Source organism: Bos javanicus, chromosome 10, assembly GCF_032452875.1.
Source record: "Bos javanicus breed banteng chromosome 10, ARS-OSU_banteng_1.0, whole genome shotgun sequence".
Taxonomy (NCBI): Eukaryota; Metazoa; Chordata; class Mammalia; order Artiodactyla; family Bovidae; genus Bos; species Bos javanicus.
The window spans coordinates 13,348,392-13,370,361 of NC_083877.1; the positions used below are offsets into that span (position 1 = coordinate 13,348,392).

Genomic DNA, 21,970 nt, shown 5'->3' on the forward strand with positions numbered 1-21,970 from the left:
ATAGTACAGCCAACCAAAGTGTACCCAGCTGGTAGATGTTCCCTGTTTAAGAGAGTAATATACACTAGCCAGTTAATTAAACCAGAAGGTTCGTATTAGCACTCCCCAGAGTTCTTTGGGCTTGATAAGGTAATCTACAATTTCTGATCCCTCAGCAGCCTAAGAGCAGAATGGACTGCATTCTCTCCCCAGGCCCACACGGATTAAGCTTACATCATGTGATGGTTCCGGTGCAGGCTGAGAAGGCAGCATCTCACCTTCTCTTCTAGAACTAATCATCGACTGGAGGGCCAGCTCTTCAACCTAGAAAGAGTGGAGGACACTTTCTTTACTCTGTCACCGGGCTACTGATGTGGATGAAATGTACTGAGCATGCTCGGAGTAGGCATCAGAACTGAAAACAATGTAACCTCTGTGAAGCTCTAGAGGGAAGGGATGGGGCTCCTCAAGCCTTCTGGGCCTCTAAAGGAAACAGCATAGAAAGCTTCCTGCCTCTTTCTCCTAGGGTGAACAAGTGTTCCAGCTGAGGCGAGACTTCCACTCGCCCAGACCTAGCAGCTCAGGGGAGGAAAACACAAGCATGCCCTCATTACCCCGTAATGAGATAGCAAAGGCAGGAAGAATGGAAAATGGCAGCGTTTCCTAGCCATCGTTGGCACGCACAGATTAGACGTGTGCAGGCACTGCCTGTGTCCTGAGGGAAAGCACGCTATTTTCATAGGTCTCAGTTTACAAAGGGCCTTCATAACCCGAAAGTGCCCAGCAGGGATTAGGAGGAACATCTCACTAAACGGGGTTTCCTCCGCACAGGTCTGGGAAATGGCTCTGGTGGGTTTCAATCTAAATTCAACAAAGCAGCTGCGTCGGTAACAGATCCGGGGAGAAAAGCTACCGGGAACTATTTGGCTTGGTCAAAAAGTTCGTTCATCTTACATCTTACGTTCATCGTTCATCTGTAGCATCTTACAGAAAACCCCGAAGGAACTTTTTGGCAAACCCAGTACTGCGGTAGGGTCTCTTCTGGCAGGGCCTTGCTGTCCTCTTTTGCACAATGGAACATCCGCGAGTGGGCTGCCTTTGTGAGACCAGAGCTGTATCGAGCGACCATACGAGGTAGTAAAGAGAGGCTAGTAAATGCTGCAGGGGCTCGGGAGGGGAGGCAGGGGCCGTCTAGGCGAGCTTCGGAAGATCGCCTTTCCTCAGCGCGTGGTGCGGGCCGCCCACGTTTACGGGGCTGTAGTGGTCCGGTGGGGGTAGCAGTGTATTCGCCACACTCAGATGAATGAGCCTCAGCCTAAACCTACAGGATCAATATTCTTAGAGGGGTGGACCCATAATCTCAAATCCAGCCCCCCTCGATGCCTGTCTACGCCCCCAGGTCCGGGCGCGACGGCCAGGTGAGGAAAAGCTAATCGGCCGCAGACGCCTGGGCTCCACGTAGAGCCCGGCGGCCTGGGGCGCGGGAACAACTGAATGGAGAAATGGGGGGCGCGGGGTCACCTTGAGCCGGTTCAGCTGGTCGTGAAGAGCCGCTTTCAAGCGGAGCAGTGTCTCCTCCTCCTTGCGCAGCTCCTGCAGCCGGCTCAACATCTCGACCCTTCACGCCCGCCGGGTCGCTCGATGATGACGCCACCTCCGCGCTACCGGAAGGGGAAAAGCGGACTGGGAGGGGCTGGCGGCACGCCTCTTCCTACCGGCGCCTGCGCTCGTTTCCCCTTCGTGGACGTCAACTCCTGTATATCCAAACTTGGTTGTAAATCTAAAACCTCAAACTCCGGGGATGAGAACTCCCTAAAGGAAAGGGTGTTGGCGATGTAAAGGACCTGGGGATACAAATGGTCGGATACTGAGTATCAAGTAATTCAGCTGAACAGTGCTGTTCTTTCATCGGTGGAGGCTACTTTAGCTCCTCCAAATTTCAGTCACCAGCAAACAGGACATCAGTACAAGAGCCCTACTGAGTTGAAGGCTCAGGCAGGCGGAGATTCCTGGTTACAGGAAAGGGGTTTCCAAGTAGGACTGTGCAAATTAGAGGGCAAGAAAGTTAACTATTTTAAGCTGGATAGTGCTTTTTTATGCTAAGGAACAGAGATCCTTTGACCTATAAATTGGAGGATAGACTGCCAACAGGGCAAAACGAGATGCAAAACAAGACCCTGAGTAGGGAAGCACAGGTCACTTCCAAGATGTTAAGACCGCGACCCGAGTTAAAAGCTTTGGAAAGACGTTTGGGTACATCCATCCTCTGCAGAAAGTATACTAAACCTGAAATACACAAGTGACTGTGGAAAAAAAAACCACTTGGCACTTTTTATACCAAAAGTGAAGTTGCTCAGTCTTGTCCAACTCTGCCAACCCCATGGACTGTAGACCACCAGGCTCCTCCATCCATGGAATTTTCTAGGCAAGAGTGGCTTGCCATTTCCTTCTCCAGGGGATCTTCCCAACCCAGGAATTGAACCCGGGTCTCCTGCATTGCAGGCAGATGCTTTACTGTCTGAGCCACCAGGGAATCCCTTTTTATACCAAAGGGTCCAAATATTAAAACGTTGCCAAGCATCTCTTCCACCAATTGTATCACAGAAGACTATTAACACTTCTGAAAGGAAAATCAATTTCTTATTGCTATTCTTTTAAAAAATGTTCTCTGAATCTGCCCTCTTGTGGTTATGGAAAATGTCAAATCTTTATGGAACATGGCCCATTTTCCAAAGTGGTTTTGGGGGGAAGCTAAATAATGATTTTCTGTGTATTTCTGAGATAAGTCTTAAAAATGGATTTTATACCTGAATTTACGGAACATCTCACTTCTCATTCACCTTGGATTTATACTAAACCCAAGGCTTAAAGTCTGGTATTATACTATACCAGACTTAAATCGAAATTATCAGTTAAAAAAACCCCACAACTCACACACCACATCCAAGTCATGTTTCTCATTGCCTCTTTGTTCAAACCTTTCTTTATTCAAAATCAGCTGTCCCAAATGATTCGGCATTTATGGAATAAACAAATTTAAGTTTACGCAGCAGCCTTCTTTTCCTCTGAGGTGGGTTTCTTTTCTGTGGGCTTCTTTTCAGCTGCTGGTTTCTTGGTCCCTGCAGCCTTTTTTCCCACCACAGGCTTCTTCAGCTTCTTATCGCCAACAGCCTTCTTTTCCTTGTTTCCCACCACAGGCTTCTTGCCCTGAACCCCTTTCTGATCTGATTTGGCTTCTAGTGCTGCTGCTGCCTTATCCATGCGGATTTTGTGCTGCAACAAATTAGGAAAAAAATCTAAGAATCAAATCTTTCTAAAAATCAACAGGTCCAGCAAAACCCGCATTATTGCTTACATTCCTGGCCTGTCGAAGAATGGTGTTCCTGCGCATGGTCTTTGCATATGGATTAAGCTTCAACATGATTCTCAGGTTTTTCAGTGGATTCTTCTTCAGGACTCTGCGATGAATCTTCTTGCTATAAAAAAGCAAATACTCTATTATTAATAGTTTATACATTATCCATATTTCTGAAATAACTGATAGTGTGAAGCTGAACAAGAACTACTGTGAATATCAAAACTTTACCGTGGTGCTCGGAGTGCTCTTTGGATTTCTGGGCTTTTCAAGATTCTGCTAAGGTCTGTATTGAGCATCTTGTGCATAGGGAGGCTGAAAGAAAAAACATTTAACAGAGGCTTAATTCCTATTTCTTAACAAAAGATTAATCATTTAAGCTCTACAGAACCCAATCAGAATTTCCACTATACTATCCCTTCCCCAGAATCTATTTCCACATATCGCATCTGTATACAAGGAGGAAATGGCAACACAATACATTATTTAAAAAATATGCAAATCCATTTTGAACAATATCCACAGCATATATGTGGTGAAGTCCTTGCTGTCTCAAGTGCCAAGAGTAAGACACGACTTTGTGACTGAACAACAGCATAAACATCTATGTCCAGCATACAAACTATACTCACTTGTAGTTACTCTTGAGGGAGGCTGCTTTACGCCAAGTGCCATATAGCTCATCTAACTTTCGGAAAGCACTTTCAGTCCAAATGCAGAAACGTCCCACGTGACCACCAGGAGCAAGTTTCAAAATGTTCAGCTTGCTTACATTAAGCAGAGTAATTCCTTTGTAAAGGAAAAAGGAGAATCAGGGATCCTGTATTTCAGTAAGTGAAATGCAGATCATCTTTATAGCACCTAAGAAGTATTTTAATCATGAATGTAAACATCAATGGTATACTTATTCAGCCACGAATCAGAAGTTCCACAAAATCATGTGTTTCAGAAACACGGACCATGAAGTGGAATCTCATCATAATAAAAGCTGGGTAAGCTTGCATAACACAGGTAATTAAAACATGTAAGCATTACAATTATTACCAGGGATGTTTCTGAAGGCCTTGATGATACCATTGTCCTCATTATAGATGATGCAGGGTCCCCTGCGCTGGATACGGCGACGGTTTCTCATCTTGCCTTTGCCAGCTCTCATTCGCTGAGAGGCATAGACCTAACGAAGTAAAGTTTGATATTCTGATTGAGATTTGATCCCTGTATTCAATCTTCATAGTTTAAAAAACTTCAGTTTTACAGATGAGGAAATTGGAGGCACAAATGACTTGCCTAAATTTAACATAGCAATGAGCTTCCAAACTCAGGGAATATGGTTCCAGAGTCCTTGCTCTCATATCCACTAAGGTTTACTTATACTGTCTTTCAGTAACCTTTTGAAATGTAAAATCTGGCAACAAACTTGTGTGAAGAACCACAAAACCCACCTTTTTGATATCATTCCAGGCCTTAAGTTTCTTCAGAAGCAACACAGCCTCCTTGGTCTTCTTGTAGCCTTCAACTTTATCTTCCACCACCAAAGGAAGTTCAGGAACTTCCTCTATACGATGACCTGACAAAGCCAATTAACACCGACCTGGTTACCCTGCACCTTTGAAAAATTTAATCAAACCCACAAATCAAAGTGGCACATTTGCCAAATCAGAACTACCACAAAGATCATGTGTTTCAGAAACACGGACCAATGAGTGGAATCTCATCACTTCGAAAAACGTTGTAAAATTACCTCATTACATAGTATTCACTGAGTTGTTAGACTGAGGTGGTTATAACTAGCATTTAGTAGAGGGAAATGCAGTCAGACACTCTAGGATGGAGAGAATTCACACAGGCTATCAGGTTCAGATGTAAGAAAGGTTTACAGGATTCCTAGACAATAAAGTATCACAAACCTTTAGACATGACCAGCGCTGGTAAGGCTGAGGCAGCCAGTGCAGAGCAGATGGCGTATCGCTTCTGCGTCGTATTCACTCTGCGGTGCCAACGTCGCCAGGTCTTAGTTGGCGCAAACATGCGGCCCCCACGACACATCTATTTTCCCAGTTAAGAATCACATTTATCCAAGTTTAGCAACTACAAACAGGTTGTGCCTTGCTCAGTAAAATTTTCGTCACCCTTCTGCACCAGCCTACTGACAGCAGGCAACTGTCGCTGGGAACAGAGTCGGACGCAAATTACGACATCATGGCAAGGAAGCCTGCGCTGCAGCCCACCTCCCAACAGCAAACCTGCCCGAGGAGTGTTCCATCTGGACACCAGCATCTTGAGCACGAACATTTTCAAATCACTAAAATGAATAAGCCAGATTCAGTCTGCCAAATGCCACAGCCGACAGTCTAGGTGGTGCAACAAAGGATACGTTTCCAAAAGCGCCCTGACCGGAACGGTGAGTCCCGCCACCTCGAACCCTGGGAATTCGAGCCACAGCTCTGCCGGTACCCCAAGACTCAGCACTGGTTTGATGACCTGAAATTGTTCAGAAACACAAGCTTTAGCTCCTTAACACATCATTCTGTGACTACTGTGTACAGCAGCAAACAGCATCAGAACATCCAGGGAAATCATGTTGTTCAGAAACACGGACCAATGGAGTGGGATTTCATCACTGCTGTGAAGTACCCCTTAAAAAGTCAACCCAGGAAAACAGCTAAATCCATACCTGCTAATTCACTGACAGCATAGGGCTGTCTGTTGTTTTTGCGCAAGTTGGTGTGAACAAAGTTAACAATATCGGGTCGAATGGGAGCCTTGAACACAGCAGGCAAAGTGACATTTTTGCCAGAGGACTCCCCCTTTTCGGAGTACACTGATATCAGTGGACGAGCACACGCCTGAAAAAAAAATCAAAAATATTTATATTGAGAAACATCATCAAAAGCACTCAAGCACCAACCAAAGCATTAAAGGCTCATTTACAGAAAGGTCTAGAATTTGATGAGGTAGATATTGCTTAAGCCAAAAACAAAGGCTAAGTTATCAACACACCATCAGGTCTATTATCAGTAAGTATTTGAAAAATACCTAAATTTCTCAAGTTCTGCCACAGAATTTCCATCATTTTCAAAGAGATTGCTTTATTATTAAACTTTCAAATCGGGCCTTAAAGAGCAAGATAATAAAAACCATAGTGCAAGGTTTGAAAATGCAGTTTAATGTCATCATCCAAACTCTCTCAGCCCATATGTGACCAGATCTACCAGGGCTCCACTTCAAACATCCATCCTTCCCTGTCATCCCATTCCAAACACATCTTCCAAAACTTACTACTAAAAAACGGCCTTGTTCTTGCTCAATTTTCTCCAGAAACTTACCCCCTGAAAGTAAAAGGTCCTAAGCATGACCTACAAAACCTGCTCAACCTCGCTGCCCACAGACCACACTCTCTTCCAGATTCTCAGGCCTACACTCAGGGCCATCCCTCTCCTTCCTCAGATTTAACAAGTATTCTACCTAAACATACCCTTCCTCACCTAGCCTCCTTCAGGTGTCTCTGATCACGGCTTATAAAGTCCAATTACCGCCTCCTCTCCAATTCCCTCGACAACAGTACCATCCAACATTACAATGCATCTTGAGAACCCAATTACAAACAAAGAAGCAAAATAGTGCTGTTTCCATATTGTGTTCACTGAACTACCCAAGGCACATGGTGCTTTTACAAACGTTATTTATGCAGAAGCTACAAAACAATTAAAATCTAATGCAAGATCAGAATGCTTTCAGAGGCAATTGCTAAGATAAGCACACAATAATAAGAAATAAGTGAAATAAAACTTTTTTTAAACAAAATCTCTCTTAAAACTTTCTCACTAAATAGGGTATGGAGACACAAGACCCCAAATTGACTCACCTAGCCTTAGTCTAACGCTCTGAGAATCTTCAGAGCGGAAATCTTCAGCGGAACCCATACTTTCTAAGATCCAAGAGAAGCTAGAATCTCAAAGGTCCCTCTGGCTCCAAGAACTATCTGGGGTTCCTCCGTGTTATTCCAGACGCGCCCGGCGCCGGCCCGCACACGTTGCCTCTAAGATGGCTGCCGTAGAGCATTACTACCCACGTCCCAGCCACAAACACACGCCTTTGGTCCCCATCTCCTTCTCCTTGCTCCCCCTCCTGAAGACTTCATGCTCTGAACACCCAAGCCCATTCCTGCCAAGCCCCGAAAATAGAAGCAGGTCCACCGGAGAAGAGTTCTGCTCACCATGGCGGGGAGAGGAGAAGGCCACGCTCCTCTCAACCCGGCGGCTCCCACAGGAAAAGGAAGTGCCTAGCACTCCCACCCCATATGTAACCTTCAGCTCTTCCCCCAGCCTGCCCCGCCTCAGAACCAACTCAAGGACATAAAATATCTCTCCATCACGTTAAAACAATAAAAATAGCATATTATTTCTTCATATATGTCAAATTACGGTATTTATTGACTTCCAAAGCTAAAAAGGGCTCTTAGAACCCAGGGACTCCTTTTCGCGGAGTAATCCATGAGAGGCCGTGGCCAACTCTCGCGAGACGAGCGTCTTTTCCCCTCAACCAGTATAATTTATTCTAACTTTTTCTTACGGAAAGGGGAAACTATTGGAACCAGAGAAACCGCTCTGTGCTATAAAACAATAGTTTAACTGCAGAATGGAGCCTGTTGGATGGGGGTAAAAGTAGTCCCGGCAAGGAAGTCACGACCCCGTACGTCAGCGCCCGGCGCGCATTTCAGCTTGGCGGTTTCGGGTGTTCGGTCAAACTGGGGCGCGATGTGGTCGGGGGCTAACCGAGCTGCTGAGGAATTTTACGCTGGTCTTCTGCAGTGAGTTGTAGCCCCTAGTTTTGGCTTGGCTTTGGCCACAGCACTTCTCCCCTGGGGTATCTCGATCCCCGCCCCAAGCCTCTTGCCGCAGCCTTGGGGATTAGCGCCTTCCCACTTTCCACCGGCGCGAATTTGTAAATTGAGTCCGCTTTCCCGGGATCTGGGAGCAGCAGAGAGGCCGGTTTTCTGCCCCATTGTGAGGTCGGCCCGGTAGGCCTTCTTGCTTATAGTCTCGTATAGAAGAAAACGTGTGCTTTGTCGCCGGCGGTGGATGGTGACGAATTTTACGAGAGGTGTATTATTCAATCTGATAATGCACACACAACTTGTGATATGTTAGAGGCATCGAACAGGTTACAGGAAACTAGATGTTGATATCGTTCGCCTTGCTGGTGTGAAACGTGTTTTATAGTTTATTCAAGATAATTTTTTGAGCAACAGTTATAGCGATAACGTGATGGTGTGTCTGCTCTTCAAGACACTTGTTTTACAGTACCCTAGGACTTCGTTTTATTCGTATAGTGAAAGTGAAGTCGCTCAGTCGTGTCCGAGTCTTTGCGACCCTATGGACTGTAGCCCACCAGGCTACCCCATCCATGGAATATTCTAGGCAAGAATATTGGAATGGGTTGTCATTTCCTACTCTAGGGCATCTTCCCGACCCAGGGATCCAACCCGGCTCTCCCGAGTTGCAGGCAGACTCTACCATCTGAGCCAACAGGGAATCCTCATTAGTGAAGTACTAGTAATAAAGTGGATTCCATCCAGTTCTGTATCCGACACAAAAATCTAATCCAATAGTTCTCAAACTTGAGCGTGAATCAGAATCACCTGGCAAGTTGCCAAAACAGATTGCCAGGCCCACTTCCAGAATTTTTGATTTAGTGGGCCTGGGTGGAGTGGGATGAGATGGTTAGATAGCATCTCCGACTCAGTGGACATGAATCTGAGCAAACTCTGGGAGATGTGAAGGACAGGGAAGCCTGTGTGCTTTAGTCCATGGTGTCACAGAGATACAAGACTGAGGGACTGAACAACAGCAGGTTCTGGGTAGGGCTAAAGAGTGTCCCTTTCTAATCAGTTTCAGGTGAAGCAGATACTGCTGGCCTGACATCACACTTTGATAACCAACTGCTGTAATCGAACCCCTTTTTCTAAATATCATACTTTTTCATTATTTGTCTTCATTGCTTTTTATCCTGCTTATAAAAGTGGTAATGCTTATCAGTTTTTTCAACATTGTAGAAAGATCACTAGCTTCTTTTTTAGCATTTATTTATATTTGTTTATTTGGCTGCGCCAAATCTTAGTTGCAGCCCCTGAGATCTTCATTGCCACGTGTGGGATCTTTAGTTGCGGCTTGTGGGATCTAGTTCCCTGACCGGTTTGAAACCAGGCACCCCCTGCAGTGGGATCTGGGAGTCTTAGCCACTGGATCACCAGGGCGGTCCCTCACTAGCTTTTTCTTCTAAGGCAATGGCAACCCACTCCAGTACTTTTGCCTGGAGAATCCCATGGACAGAGGAGCCTGGTAGGCTGTAGTCCATGAGGTCACTAAGAGTGGGAGGCAACTGAGCGACTTCACTTTCACTTTTCACTTTCATGCATTGGAGGAGGAAATGGCAACCCACTCCAGTATTCTTGCCTGGAGAATCCCAGGGACGGGGGAGCCTGGTGGGCTGCCGTCTATGGGGTCGCACAGAGTCGGACACGACTGAAGCGACTTAGTAGCAGCAGCAGCAACAATATGTTGGATAGCTTTCAGTATGACAGCCTGTTGATCTGTTTTTAATGGCTCTATAATATTTCATTGTTTGGCTATTTTATGTTTATTTAACCAGTCCCTTGTTGATAAATTTTATTTAGACTCTTTGGTAATTCTTTCATAAGTGTTAGTATTTCTCTCCACTTTGAAGCATCAATTGTCTGTGTGTCTTCTCTTCAGTCTCTCATATTACTTGTGTAGCCACCTGCCTACTGGAAATTTCCAAATGAGACCTCAAACTCATTATCTGCGAAACTGAATCCATCTGTTCCCTGCAGTGTGACAGTTTCCTGAATTCTGTCTCTGAGTTAAGAGTTCCAAGTCCAAGACTGTCATTTGGTTCTATTTTCCGCCACCTCCATCCCATCTAGTCAGTCACCAGCTGCCTTTGTTTTCCCTCCATCCTGACTGCTTTGTTTACCATCATCACTTTTTTAAGTACTACAAGTTATTCAGTTATTTTCTGGCCTCCAAGTTTATCTCTCCACATCAGGAGGTCAGGGAGATTTTCTCATTTAAAATCTTGTAGTGAGCTCCTCTTAGCTTTCAGGATACAGATTAAGCCCTCTAGCAAAGTCCCTTCCTGTGTGCCACCACAGCATCCTGCATCCCCTCTTTGAGGCTCATCACCCTGTATTGCAGTTGTTGGCTGCAGTCAAGACTGTGAGCCAGGAACTATGCATTTGTTTTATATCTTAGACATTTAGTAAGAATTGTTGACTTAAAAAATGCACAACCTAGAATTACTGTTATTCAGGGGCCTTACTGAGTAGTATAGCCTGGCAATCAGCTTCAGATAGCTCTAAAGAACTGTTCCTAAAAGGTAAGGGAGGAGCCAGAATACATAAGAGTTTTGCTGAGGGAAATAACAAACAAAAATGTAGTTGAACATCAAAAGTTGACTACTAATCCCAAGAACAGACATCTCAAGTTAATAATTATAGTGCTTTTCCACTTTGGGGAAGGTGTGGGAGTCTGGGCTCATTGAAATTACTCCTTTGGTGTGTATGTTAACTGTCTAGTCCTGAATTCTCCTCAGGGTGCACCAAGGTAGCTGCAGTGGCTGATGGCAGGCAGTATTGGTGGTGTATCAGAAAGACAGGCAACACTTTTTTGTTCACAGAGTGCCTGCCCATAAAACACATACTGGTGAAATGATTATTGAATGATGGTTGAATGATCCTTGAGTTACGCATGCATAGAGATAAACTTTTCTCAGGGACTTACCATGGTGGTCCAGTGGTTAAGAATCCACCTTGCAATGCAGGGGACATAGATTCAATCCCTGGTGGGGGAACTATGATCCCACATGTCTCTCGAGCCGCACACCTACTGAGCCCACGTACTCCAGACCCAGAGAGTCACAACTAGAGAGCCCACATGACCCAGTGAAAAATCTCATGTGACTCAACAAAGATCCTGTGTGCTGCAACTAAGACCTGATACAGCCAAATAAATAAATATAGGGGGGAAAGTCACAGCCTTGTCCAAAATGGCCACAGTGAATCAGTCACAGGCCTTATTTTTATTTTGATGAGTTACAGAGTGAATCAAATAATGGCATCCTGAAACTATTCTGTGGGTTCCTTTAGGACTCTAAAGATTCTTTTCTCTTAGAATGTAGATCAAGCTGATGTGCATTTTTAGTATCTTTATAGTTTACATGCTTTGGGATCAACTTTTTTAATATATGTAATTTTACATATTTATTTTTGGCTGTGCTGGGTCTTCGTTGCTGCTGGGGTTTTTCTCTAGATACAGTGAGCAGGACTTCTCTGGTTGCGTGCGAAGGCTTCTCGCTGTGGTGACTTCTCTTGCTGCAGAGCACAGGCTCTAGGGCGCGTGCGCTTCAGTAGTGTCAGTTCCTGGGCTCTAGAGCCCAGGTTCAATGGCTGTAGTGCATGGGCTTAGTTGTCCCAAGGCATGTGTGATCTTCCCAGATCAGAGATTGAATCCACGTCCCCTGCATTTGCAGGTGGATTCTTTACCACTGAGCCACCAGGGAAGCCCTAGGATCAACTTTCTTCAATAAAATGATAATTAGGATGTATCTTAACATTTTGTGCTTCCATTTTTAAAATGTTTTAGCGTTATCCAGTTTACTAATTTTTTGGTGTCAACTCATGAAAACAGGGAGGATAGCAATAGAAACTCAAGGCCTGGGACCCTTAAATAACTTCTCCATAATAACCCACTGATTTCAGTTATTTTTGCTTCCCAAAAGTCATGTCGTAAATTACATTTTAATAGTAATTGGTACTGTGTTTTAAAAGTTATACGAATAGAGATGGGTGACCTACTTTCCTGCTGCCTCTGAGAAGCAGTTGTACCCAGTTTGGGGCAGCTCTCTATCTTTTTTCTCTGGCTGTACTTAAGGACATGTGGGATCTTAGTTCTCCAACCAGGGATCAAACCTGTGCCCCCTGCATTGAAAGGACATAGTTTTAACCGCTGGACCGCCAGGGAAGTCCCAAGGGGCAGCTGTCTATTAATCTTTACCACATCTCTTTTCTTATTAACCTAACGCTATTTTTCTGCTTCTCTTTTCCCAACTGTGCCTTAGTGCTGTCATGAGTATTCTGAATTTTTAATTTCTCTCAATAACTCCAGAGTTTAAATGACAAAATACTGTAGCTTTATTTTTCACATGTGTTTCTGCATTTTAGGGAATTTGATGAAAATAAAAAAGGAATCCGTAAAGACCCATTTATCTATGAGGTATGAACAATTTATTTGGTTTTTAAACAAGTCAGTCATCCTAAAATTGTTTTTAAAAGTTGAGTTTATCAAAGTTAATTTACATACATTAAATTTCACCCTTTTAGAGTACAGTTCTATGAATTTTTACAAATGTATTTAGTTGTATTACCACCTCCGTAATCAAGAACATTCCTATAATCTCCAAAAAATCTCATGTTCCTTTATATTCAACCCTTTCCCCCGTTCCCTGGCAACTACTGATCTGTTTTACATCTGTTTTTTTGTGTGGCCTTTTCCGAATCTCATATAAATAAAGCCATATGGTTTATACCTTTTCTGTCTGGCTTTTCTCAATAAGTATAATGCATTTGTTTTCTGTTTTTTTTTTTTTTCCAATGGCCATGCCACATGGCATGTGGGATCTTAGTTCCCCAACCAGGAACTGAACCTTCACCCCTTGCATTAGAAGTGCAGACTTTTAGCTGCTAGAGTCCTGAGTATAATGCATTTGTGATTTGACTGTGTTGTTGTGTGTATCAGTAGTTCATCCCTTTTTATTGTTGAGTAGTAGTCCATTGTATGAATGCAGTTTGGTTATCCATTAACCATTCAGACTGGATTGTTTCTAGTTTTTAATAGTTTTGAATAAAGCTGCTATAAACATTCGTGAATTAAGCATCTAACATGCCAGTGTTCCATAGGTAAAACTTCCCATAGAACTTAATCCTCTAAAACAGTTAACAAACTAAAATAAATTATGTCTAAAAGACTAGCTGAGGATATCATTTATGACATCAGTGTCATAAATGATAGGGTTAATATCCATGTATATGAAATATATGAAAAGCTCTTAAAACCAATAAGGAATAAAGATAATCATAATAGATGAATAGGTAGAGGATAAAAGTAAGTGTTGGAGAAGACTGTTGAGAGTCCCTTGGACTGCAAGGAGATCAAACCTGTTAATCCTAAAGGAAATCAGTCCTAAATATTCATTGGAAGGATTGATGTTGAAGCTGAAAGTCCAGTACTTTGGCCACATAATGCAAAGAGCCGTCTCACTGGAAAAAAACCCTGATGCTGGAAAAGACTGAGGGCAGGAGGAGAAGGCTGGGTGGCATCACTGACTCAATGGACATGAGTTTGAACAAACTCCAGGAGATAGTGAAGGACAGGGAAGCCTGGCATGCTGCAGTCCATGGGGTTGCAAAGAGTCCGTTGGACACAACTTAGTGACTGAACAACAACATTTCAATCCACAACAGTATTTGATCAAGAATGAAGTAGATATGAGGCTCCCCTGGTAGGTAGTTCAGTGGTTGAAAATCCATCTGCCAGTGTAGGGATCACGGGTTTGATTCCTGACCTGAGAAGATCATACATGCCCTGGAGCAGTTAGACCTGCAGGCCACAACTGCTGAGCCCGAGCCTCCTAGAGCCTGTGCTCTGCACTGGGAGAAGCCACTGCAGTGAGAAGCCCACGCGCAGCACTGAAGACCTAGTGCAGCCAAAAATTATTAAACCAAAAGAGTTCAGTAGATCAGAGTAACAAAGCATCCTTTGCTCTCTGTACTTGGTGTCTAAATGCTTCAATTTCCAAACTAAGAAATTAAATAGGTTCGAGTAATGAGATAATTGTCAATAATAAGCATATTAGCGGCTGTTCACCATCATTAGTGATCAAATAAATGAAATTTATAAAATAACAAGATACTATTTTTTGCTAGTTGAAATGGTAAAAAGAATGTAAATAGTGTGTTGACGTAAAATGAGAATGTGAATATGTGAATATGACATTTGAAAGGCAATTTGACAGTATCAGTGTGGTTTTCGATACTCATCTTAAGAAATTAATTAAAGGGGAAGTTCCCTGTTGGTCCAGTGGTTAAGACTCCGAGCTCCCACTGCAGGGGGCATGGGTTCATCCCTGGTTGGAGGAGCTCCACATGTTGTGGGGTGCCGAGGAGGTAGTAATTAAAGAATATTCCTTATCAGTTGTTTATTATAGCATATAATTTGAAAATGCACAAATGTTGAATAATACAGAATTAATTATGTGATGGTAGCTCCATGGTACTAGACAGCCTAAAAAAGTTTAATGGCATGGAAAGAAGTTCATGATATAAAACTGTTAGAATATTCTATTTATTTAGTAAGCAAAAATTATTGCATTATCAAAATAATATATTTCTATTTAAGTAGGTTTATTTATATGTCTGGGAAAAGATTAGGCAAAATATACACCAATAAGACTAATAATAGTAGTGACTACTCTGGCTATGTGGGTCAAGAAGCCATAGTTAGAACAAGACATGGAACAACTGACTGGTTCAGAATTGGGAAAGGGGTACATTAAGACTGTATCCTGTCACCCTGCTTGTTTAACTTCTATGCAGAGTACATCATGCGAGATGACAGGCTGGATGAAATCACAAGCTGGGATCAAGATTGCTGAGAGAAATATCAGCAACCTCAGATGTGCAGATGATACCACTCTAATGCCTGAAAACAGAGGAACTAAAGAACCTCTTGATGACAGTGAAGAGGAGAGTGGAAAAGCTGGCTTGAAGCTCAACATTCAAAAATCTAAGGGACTTCCGTAGCCGTCAGTGCTCCCAATGCATGGGAGCTGGGTTCAATCCCTGGTCAGGGAACTAGGTCCCACATGCCATAACTAAAGGTCAAAGATCCTGCATGCCACAACCAAGACCCGGCACAGCCAAAAAATAAAAAGTCTGAGATGATGTCATCCGGTCCCATCACTTCATGTTAAGTAGAAGGGGGAAAAGTGGAAGCAGTGACAGATTTTATTTTTGGGGGTTACAAAATCACCAAGGACTGTGACTGTAGCCATGAAATTAAAAGATGCTTGCTCCTTGGAAGGAAAGCTATGACAAACCTAGACGGTGTATTAAAAAGCAGACATGTCACTTTGCTGACAAAGATCCACATAGTCAAACTTACGAATTTTCCAGTAGTCATGTATGGATATGAGAGTTGGACCATAAAGAAGACTTGAGCACCAAAAAATTGATGCTTCCAAACTGTGCTGAAGAAGACTCTTGGGCTACAAGGAGATCAAGCCTCAAGAAAAAGGACCTCAACCTTGAATATTCATTGGAAAGACTGTTGCTGAAGCTAAAGTTCCAGTACTTTGGCCACCTGATGTGAAGAGCTGACTCGCTGGGAAAGATTGAAGGCAAAAGGAGAAGGGAGCAGCAGAGGATGAGATGGTTGGATAGCATCATCGACCTAGTGGACATGAATTTGAGCAAACTCTGGGAGATCATGGAGGACAGAGGAGCCTGGTGTGCTGCAGTTTGTGGGGTGGCAAAGAGTTGGGCACAACTCAGGGACTGAACAACAACTCTGGTTAGTAGAATATAGATGAGTTTTATCTGTTAGCTATCTGTTTTCAAACTTTTCTACAATAAATGTTTATTGTAATTGGAATGAAGAAATACACAGTACCTATAAAGTGAAAAAGTTCTAAATTTCATGGAACAATCAAAAAATAATGTTTAGTAAAGAGCTAATTTTATGGTTCCTAACAGTAAATCCAGGATGATTAGGGGAAGAGGATGTCAGTGTGATCCTAATCAAAAGGCCTTACAAGGCAGGGTGCTCTCTAGGTGGGCCTTGAAGCATACAGATACAAAATATAAGAGCTAGATTTTGTTGTTTTGACCACTCTAGGCTTGCAAGGATCTTAGTTCTCCAACCTGGGATTGAACCTATGCCCTCTGCAGTGAAAGCTTGGAGTCCTAACCACTGGACTTCTAGGGAATTCCCCAGCTAGATTTTCTCAACATGAAAAACAACATGGGCAAAGAAGAAATGAAATTGTATTTTTAAAACATTAGTCTTGTTCACATTCTCTTTTTCAGTTACTTGCATAGAACTGGTGTTTATGTGTTTAAATATTTGTACATATATATGTGTATCTGTAACATTGCTGGACCTTAATCTGTTTTTAATAGGCTGATATTCAAGTGCAGTTGATCAGCAAAGGCCAACCAAACCCTTTGAAAAATATTCTACATGAAAATGAAACCATATTTATTGTGGAAAAAGTGGTAAGTAGTGCTTGGGCTTTGTGGCTAATTCTTAACAGCCAGGTTTGGTTTCTGAGGGATAATCTCAAATGTACACATTTTCATGTCAGCATATTAGTGTGGATTCTAACATCTTTTAGTGATAAGTAGAGTGCTGTCCAATAGATAATGTGAACCACATATGTATTTAAAAGCTTTCTAGTAGCCTCAAAACAAAAAGGTGAAATTAAATTTCATACTGCAAAATTTACTTTTTCTTTTGTTTAGTTGTGTGAATTTTAACACACTTATACAGTCTGGTAGTCATCACCATAATCAGAACACAAAACGGCTCCATCACCCCGAAAACTCCCTTGTGCTATCCCTTTACAATCATTCCTTCTCCCTCACTGTAGCGTGGTCTTTTTAAGAGTGTCATGAATGGAATCATACAAAAGTGTATAAACTTTTGAGTCTGGCGTCTCTCAGTGTAATAATGCCTTTGAGACTCATTCAAGTTGTATGGGAGAAGGCAATGGCACCCACTCCAGTACTCTTGCCTGGAAAACCCCATGGACAGAGGAGCCTGGTAGGCTGCAGTCCATGGGGTCGCTAAGAGTCGGACAAGACTGAGCGACTTCACTTTCACTTTTCACTTTCATGCATTGGAGGAGGAAATGGCAACCCACTCCAGTGTTCTTGCCTGGAGAATCCCAGGGACGGCGGGGCCTGGTGGGCTGCCGTCTATGGGATCGCACAGAGTCGGACACGACTGAAGTGACTTAGCAGCAAGTTGTATGTGTTTAGTGGTTCTTTTAGTTGCTGATCCATCCCTGATCCAGAGAGCTAAATAAACAAGTAATATGATCATTTTTGTACAAAGTCCTATGTGAGCACAAGTTTTCTTTACTGTAAATAGCTAGGAATAGGATTGCCAGGTCTGAAATTATGTTTATAGTTTTTTTTTAATCTAATGTTAAACATTTCAATAATTAATGTAAAAATAAAAATGAGATTTTAAGCTCTTTTTTTCCATACTGCATCTTCAAAATTTGATATGGATTTAACACTTAAGTCTCAATTTGGTCTGGCCACATTTCAGGTGTTCAAAAGCTACATGTGACTGGTGGGTGGCTACTGTTAGACACAGCATAAGTCACTCTGACTCATGAATTTCTACTTTACTTTTCTCTTGTTAAATCTAACAAGAGGGACCTTCTTATTTTTTTCATCACTTTATAATTACATCCTTACACCTTTGTGTTTTAAATAGGGGAACCGTTCTGGCCGAGCAGTAGCAGTGGTTTTGGTTGAGTGCTGATAATGCTGTCATTTTACAGTTACTTTGGGGCCAGGACCCATTCTTTGGGTCTGTCGTTTCTTGAAGTAGATAGAAACAGGATACAACAGGGGAAAGTGGACATTCCTTTAGAAGGAATGCCTCTGTTTGCTTTAGGACCTGCATGCTGTCTGGATGGGGATTGGGATGCATGAACAGAGAGCACTCTGTTTTACATACTACACGAAAACTCCTTTCTGAGGAGGGGACTGCTTTATTTGTTTTGTATTAGTGATGCTTATCTATGGTGGACAGATGCTTGGAAAATAATTATAAGTGAATTATGTGGCTGAATTTAGACTTATGAGGAGAGAGAAAATGTGTGTAGAGCAAAAGCTGAAAGGTGAAAATGAGTTTCTAGGGAAAGGTAGAGGAACAGAGGAATTTGTGGAAATTGGTTGAGATACTAGTGAGAAAACAGCTTGGAGTTGTGAGGACTTACCTGGAGTTCAGTGAGGTCCTGGCATTCTTGGATGGAAAACAATTAAAATGGCCTTCATTTCTGCAAAGGTCAATAGAGCTTACAGCATGAGTTTTAGATGGATAATACTGAAAAGTAGAATGGAAGGGAAAATGACATTTCTTGGATACTTCTAGGAACTATTTGGAAACACAGGCCTAGAAGGGAATAAAATCTAGAATCTGGCAGAAGAAATTCAAAGTTGAGGATACATCTAGGTCAGATAACTATTAAGTATTCACTGCTAGAAGACCTTAGTGGACAAGAACTTGAGTTTTGAAGTCAGACTACCTAGATTCAGGGGCTTCCTTGATGGCTCAGTTGGTAAAGAATCCACCTGTAACGCAGGAGACCCCAGTTCCATTCTTGGGTCAGGAAGATCTTCTGGAGAAGGAATAGGCTACCCACTACAGTATTCTTGGACTTCCCCTGTGGCTCAGCTGGTAAAGAATTCGCCTGCAATGTGGGAGACCTGGGTTCAATCCCTAGCTTAGGTAGATCCCCTGGAGAAGGGAAAGGCTATCCACTCCAGTATTCTGGCCTATAGAATTCCGTGTACTGTATAGTCCATGGGATTGCAAAGAGTTGGACACAACTGAGCGACTTTCACTTTACCTAGATTCAAATGTGGGTTTTGCCGCTCAGCTGCTTAATCTATATAAGCTATTCAGACAGCCACTAGCTCAGTTTTCAGTCCATAAAAGAGGGTTATTAATAGGATCTTTCTCAGGGTTTTTATGAAGAATAAAAGAAAGCTTGGAACAGTAGCTGGTACATAGTACATGCTCAGGAAATGTTATTTCGTTTAATTTTTGTTATTATTGGCAGTACTGAGCTATTTCACTACTTAAACACGTGGATATGAGAAACACAAATGAGAGCTGAGAGTCCTAAGAGGAGTAGACTTAAGAAGTAAGGGCTGTGCATTAAAAAGAATGAAATAATGCTTTGCAACAACGTGGATGGACCTAGAGACTGTCACACTGAGCCCGAGACACAGTGACTTGGCTTGCACAGGCTGCAGGGCTCTGCTGGCTGCTGGAAACCCTTAGGATGTGTCTTCCTGAAAACTAACCAAAGTTGTTGCTGTTGTTTTAATTTTAAGAATTCTATTTGAATATCTTTCTAAAAGATAGGTTTCTTCCTTAATATAATATACCATTGACTCCTGAACAACACAGGTTTTGGGATGCCCCACCATCTGTGTTGTTGAAAATCCTAGTGTAACTTTACAGTCGGCCCTCTGTATCTGTGGCTCTACATCCACAGATTCAACCAATCACGGACTGTGTAGTACTGCATTAAAAAAGTCCACATGTAAATGCACCTGCCTAGTCCAAACTTGTGTTGTTCAAGAGACAACTGTATTGCATAGTATAGTTTAGTATATACTACTACTAGGGCAGGGAGGCCTGGCGTGCTGCAGTCCACAGGGCCGCAAAGAGTCGGACACGACTGAGCAACTGAACTGAATTACTAGTATAGTATGGTATCAGTACTAGTGTTATAGTATGCAATTAATATTATAGTATAGTGAAATTGGAACAATATTAGAATTATAGTATTAGTACCAGTATTATAGTGTAATATAATATAGCATAGAATTACTATAATATAGCAAATCAATATAGTCTGGAACCATATACCCTATATTTCTGTAATAATGAGGTAATTAATGTCAGCTGCTGTAACAAATCCTGGAGACTTAGAAAATGAGTAGAAAGGGCTATGAACCTTCAAGTTTGGGGAATGACAAAATCAGGGAGTCTCCCATGGGTTTCCCTTGGTGTTTTGTATATAATTTTGTACATGGTAGAGCACTTCCTTTTCTGATGGTGTCATATACTTCCTTTATCAGTAGCAACGTAGATCAATATCTTCTTATTGGACAGTGGAAATACTTCTGATGAATGGTGAGATTTATTAGTACCCCATTGGTTTCTAGCTATGATTCCTGTCCTAACCCAATCATTTTGCACTTCAGGGTCTGGAAATCAGTACATTGTTCTAGCATAGTGAAGAGTTGACTTTACCATAGTGTTCTCTTACCTGGTTAAATAATTAAATGTTTTTAAAGCCTTTAGAAAAGGAAGAACCAAGTCCTATTGAAGAGCTACAGTCTGAAGACACTGCTATTTCTGATCTCTCTACTGGTGAAAATGTTGGCCTGCTTGCTTTACCAATTGGGAGAGCCAGGTAAGTTTTTCTTACCATAGTGGTGAAGGGTAGGATGTAAACTCACCAGGCAGGCTACAGTCCATTGAGTCGCAAAAGAGTCGAACATAATTTAGCAACTAAACAACAAGAAATTGTTATAAACATTGGGAAAAGCATAGGTATTTAGCCCAGATCCCTCTCTTTCTCCTTCCCCACCTGCTTGATGGATATACTTAATACTTAGGATAGTTCTAAATACTTGACTGTCCCATGGGTAACTCAAGTGTGACTAAGATGATTACGGTGATCTGCCTTTTCTCCATCTCCTTCTACTGTTTAATGTTGTTGCTTCGTAATTGTTTTCCTTACTTCTAATCTGGTTCCTTGCCAATCTTTTTTCCTCACTCCTGCCAGAGTGGTTTTATGAAAGCCTGATTGTGTTGCTTCCATGTTTAAAAAGCCTTCCATGGTCCTTTTGCCTCGTGATAAAATCCAGATTCCTTCTGAGTGACACATAGGACACAAAGGAACCTTCAGCCTCCAGTCCAGGGCCCAGCAGGGATTTGGAAACACGCAGGGTACTTTGTGATCGTCACGATGACTCAGGGGCGCTGTTGGCCTGAGCCGTGCATGGTAAATGTTATGCAATGCCTGGGGCTCTCCTGTCCAATGACGAATTATCCCACCCGCATGCCAGAAGTGCCCCTGTTGGAATCCCTACTGCCTCTGTCTGCTTAGCTACCCTCCCTGCTCCTACCATATGACTTTCCGTCTGCCTGGTCTCCCTCAACTCCAAAGCCAAAAGTATTTGCTATCAGGGAGTCCTGGAGGATCTGGTCATATATATAATACTAGAGAATAAGGGGTCTTCCCTGGTGGTCCAGAGGTTAGGACTTCGCCTTCCAACGCAGTGGGGGTGTGGGTTCGATCCCTGGTCGGGGAGCTAAGACCCCACATCCCTCCTGGCCAAAAAGACAAAGCATAAAGCAGAAGCAATGTTGTAACAAATTCAGTAAGGACTTTAAAAATGGTCTACGTTAAAAAATCTTTAAAAAAAAAATACTGGAGAATAAGGACTATAGTAGTATTCAAAGTGACTTTCCTTCAGAGAGGGTTTTTTGTTTTGTTTTGCTGTGTAGAAACTTTTAAAATCTTTTGTAGTTGAGCACTCTTTAATGGCTTCTTGATTTTAAGTCCTATTTTTTCTTTCCTCTCCCACAACTTGAGAATTTTTTATTCACGTTGTTTCCTCTAGCCAGTGTTTGTTTGGATTCATCCATATGCTTATCATTTCTTTGCTCTCCATTTCTTCTTGCATTTCAGACCTTCCTTCTGGGATTATTATATTTCTTTTCTGAAGTACAGTCCCTT

At 42.5% G+C, this 21,970-nt stretch overlaps 3 protein-coding genes and 4 non-coding genes across 17 annotated transcripts in view; 1 reads left to right on the forward strand and 6 right to left on the reverse strand.

Annotated features, from left to right (window-relative positions):
* Positions 1–2,865, reverse strand: part of SNAPC5 (small nuclear RNA activating complex polypeptide 5) — a 29,398-nt gene extending 26,533 nt beyond the window's left edge. For all 5 annotated transcript variants that reach the window (XM_061430152.1, XM_061430151.1, XM_061430150.1 and 2 more), the window contains exons 1-2: positions 1,501–2,865; positions 214–303 (exon numbers count right to left, since the gene is read on the reverse strand). In XM_061430152.1, coding sequence (XP_061286136.1) covers positions 214–303; positions 1,501–1,590 — 180 coding nt within the window. In that variant the 5' untranslated portion in view covers positions 1,591–2,865. The remainder of the gene's footprint in view (positions 1–213; positions 304–1,500) is intronic.
* Positions 2,866–2,927: 62 nt separating this feature from the next.
* Positions 2,928–7,655, reverse strand: RPL4 (ribosomal protein L4). The gene is made up of 10 exons (XM_061430145.1): positions 7,551–7,655; positions 6,009–6,180; positions 5,709–5,815; positions 5,242–5,380; positions 4,777–4,901; positions 4,379–4,508; positions 3,967–4,123; positions 3,566–3,649; positions 3,335–3,455; positions 2,928–3,252 (listed from the first exon to the last, which is right to left on the reverse strand). Exons 1-10 carry the CDS (start codon positions 7,551–7,553, stop codon positions 3,022–3,024), a joined length of 1,269 nt encoding a protein of 422 aa, XP_061286129.1. The 5' UTR covers positions 7,554–7,655; the 3' UTR covers positions 2,928–3,021.
* Positions 4,250–4,319, reverse strand: LOC133256287 (small nucleolar RNA SNORD18). The gene has a single exon (XR_009739161.1). It is a non-coding gene; the product is annotated as a small nucleolar RNA SNORD18 (small nucleolar RNA).
* LOC133256288 (small nucleolar RNA SNORD18) lies at positions 4,987–5,057 on the reverse strand. The gene has a single exon (XR_009739162.1). It is a non-coding gene; the product is annotated as a small nucleolar RNA SNORD18 (small nucleolar RNA).
* On the reverse strand, positions 5,442–5,539 carry LOC133256290 (small nucleolar RNA SNORD16). The gene has a single exon (XR_009739164.1). It is a non-coding gene; the product is annotated as a small nucleolar RNA SNORD16 (small nucleolar RNA).
* LOC133256289 (small nucleolar RNA SNORD18) lies at positions 5,889–5,959 on the reverse strand. The gene has a single exon (XR_009739163.1). It is a non-coding gene; the product is annotated as a small nucleolar RNA SNORD18 (small nucleolar RNA).
* A 190-nt stretch (positions 7,656–7,845) lies between the features above and the next one.
* Positions 7,846–21,970, forward strand: part of ZWILCH (zwilch kinetochore protein) — a 42,478-nt gene continuing 28,353 nt past the window's right edge. For 4 of the 7 annotated variants that reach the window (XM_061430138.1, XM_061430140.1, XM_061430141.1 and 1 more), the window contains exons 1-4: positions 8,033–8,144; positions 12,576–12,627; positions 16,590–16,685; positions 20,520–20,638. In XM_061430138.1, coding sequence (XP_061286122.1) covers positions 8,092–8,144; positions 12,576–12,627; positions 16,590–16,685; positions 20,520–20,638 — 320 coding nt within the window. In that variant the 5' untranslated portion in view covers positions 8,033–8,091. The other 3 variants (XM_061430139.1, XM_061430144.1, XM_061430143.1) reach the window with 3 other exon arrangements.

Excerpts from the sequence above, each read along its gene's own strand:
- RPL4 (XM_061430145.1), bottom strand. Across the intron at positions 5,381-5,708 it reads GTCAGGGCGCTTTTGGAAAC|ATGTGTCGTGGGGGCCGCAT; the intron begins GTATCCTTTGTT and ends CTGGGAAAATAG. Across the intron at positions 3,456-3,565 it reads AGAGCACTCCGAGCACCACG|CAAGAAGATTCATCGCAGAG; the intron begins GTAAAGTTTTGA and ends GCTTTTTTATAG.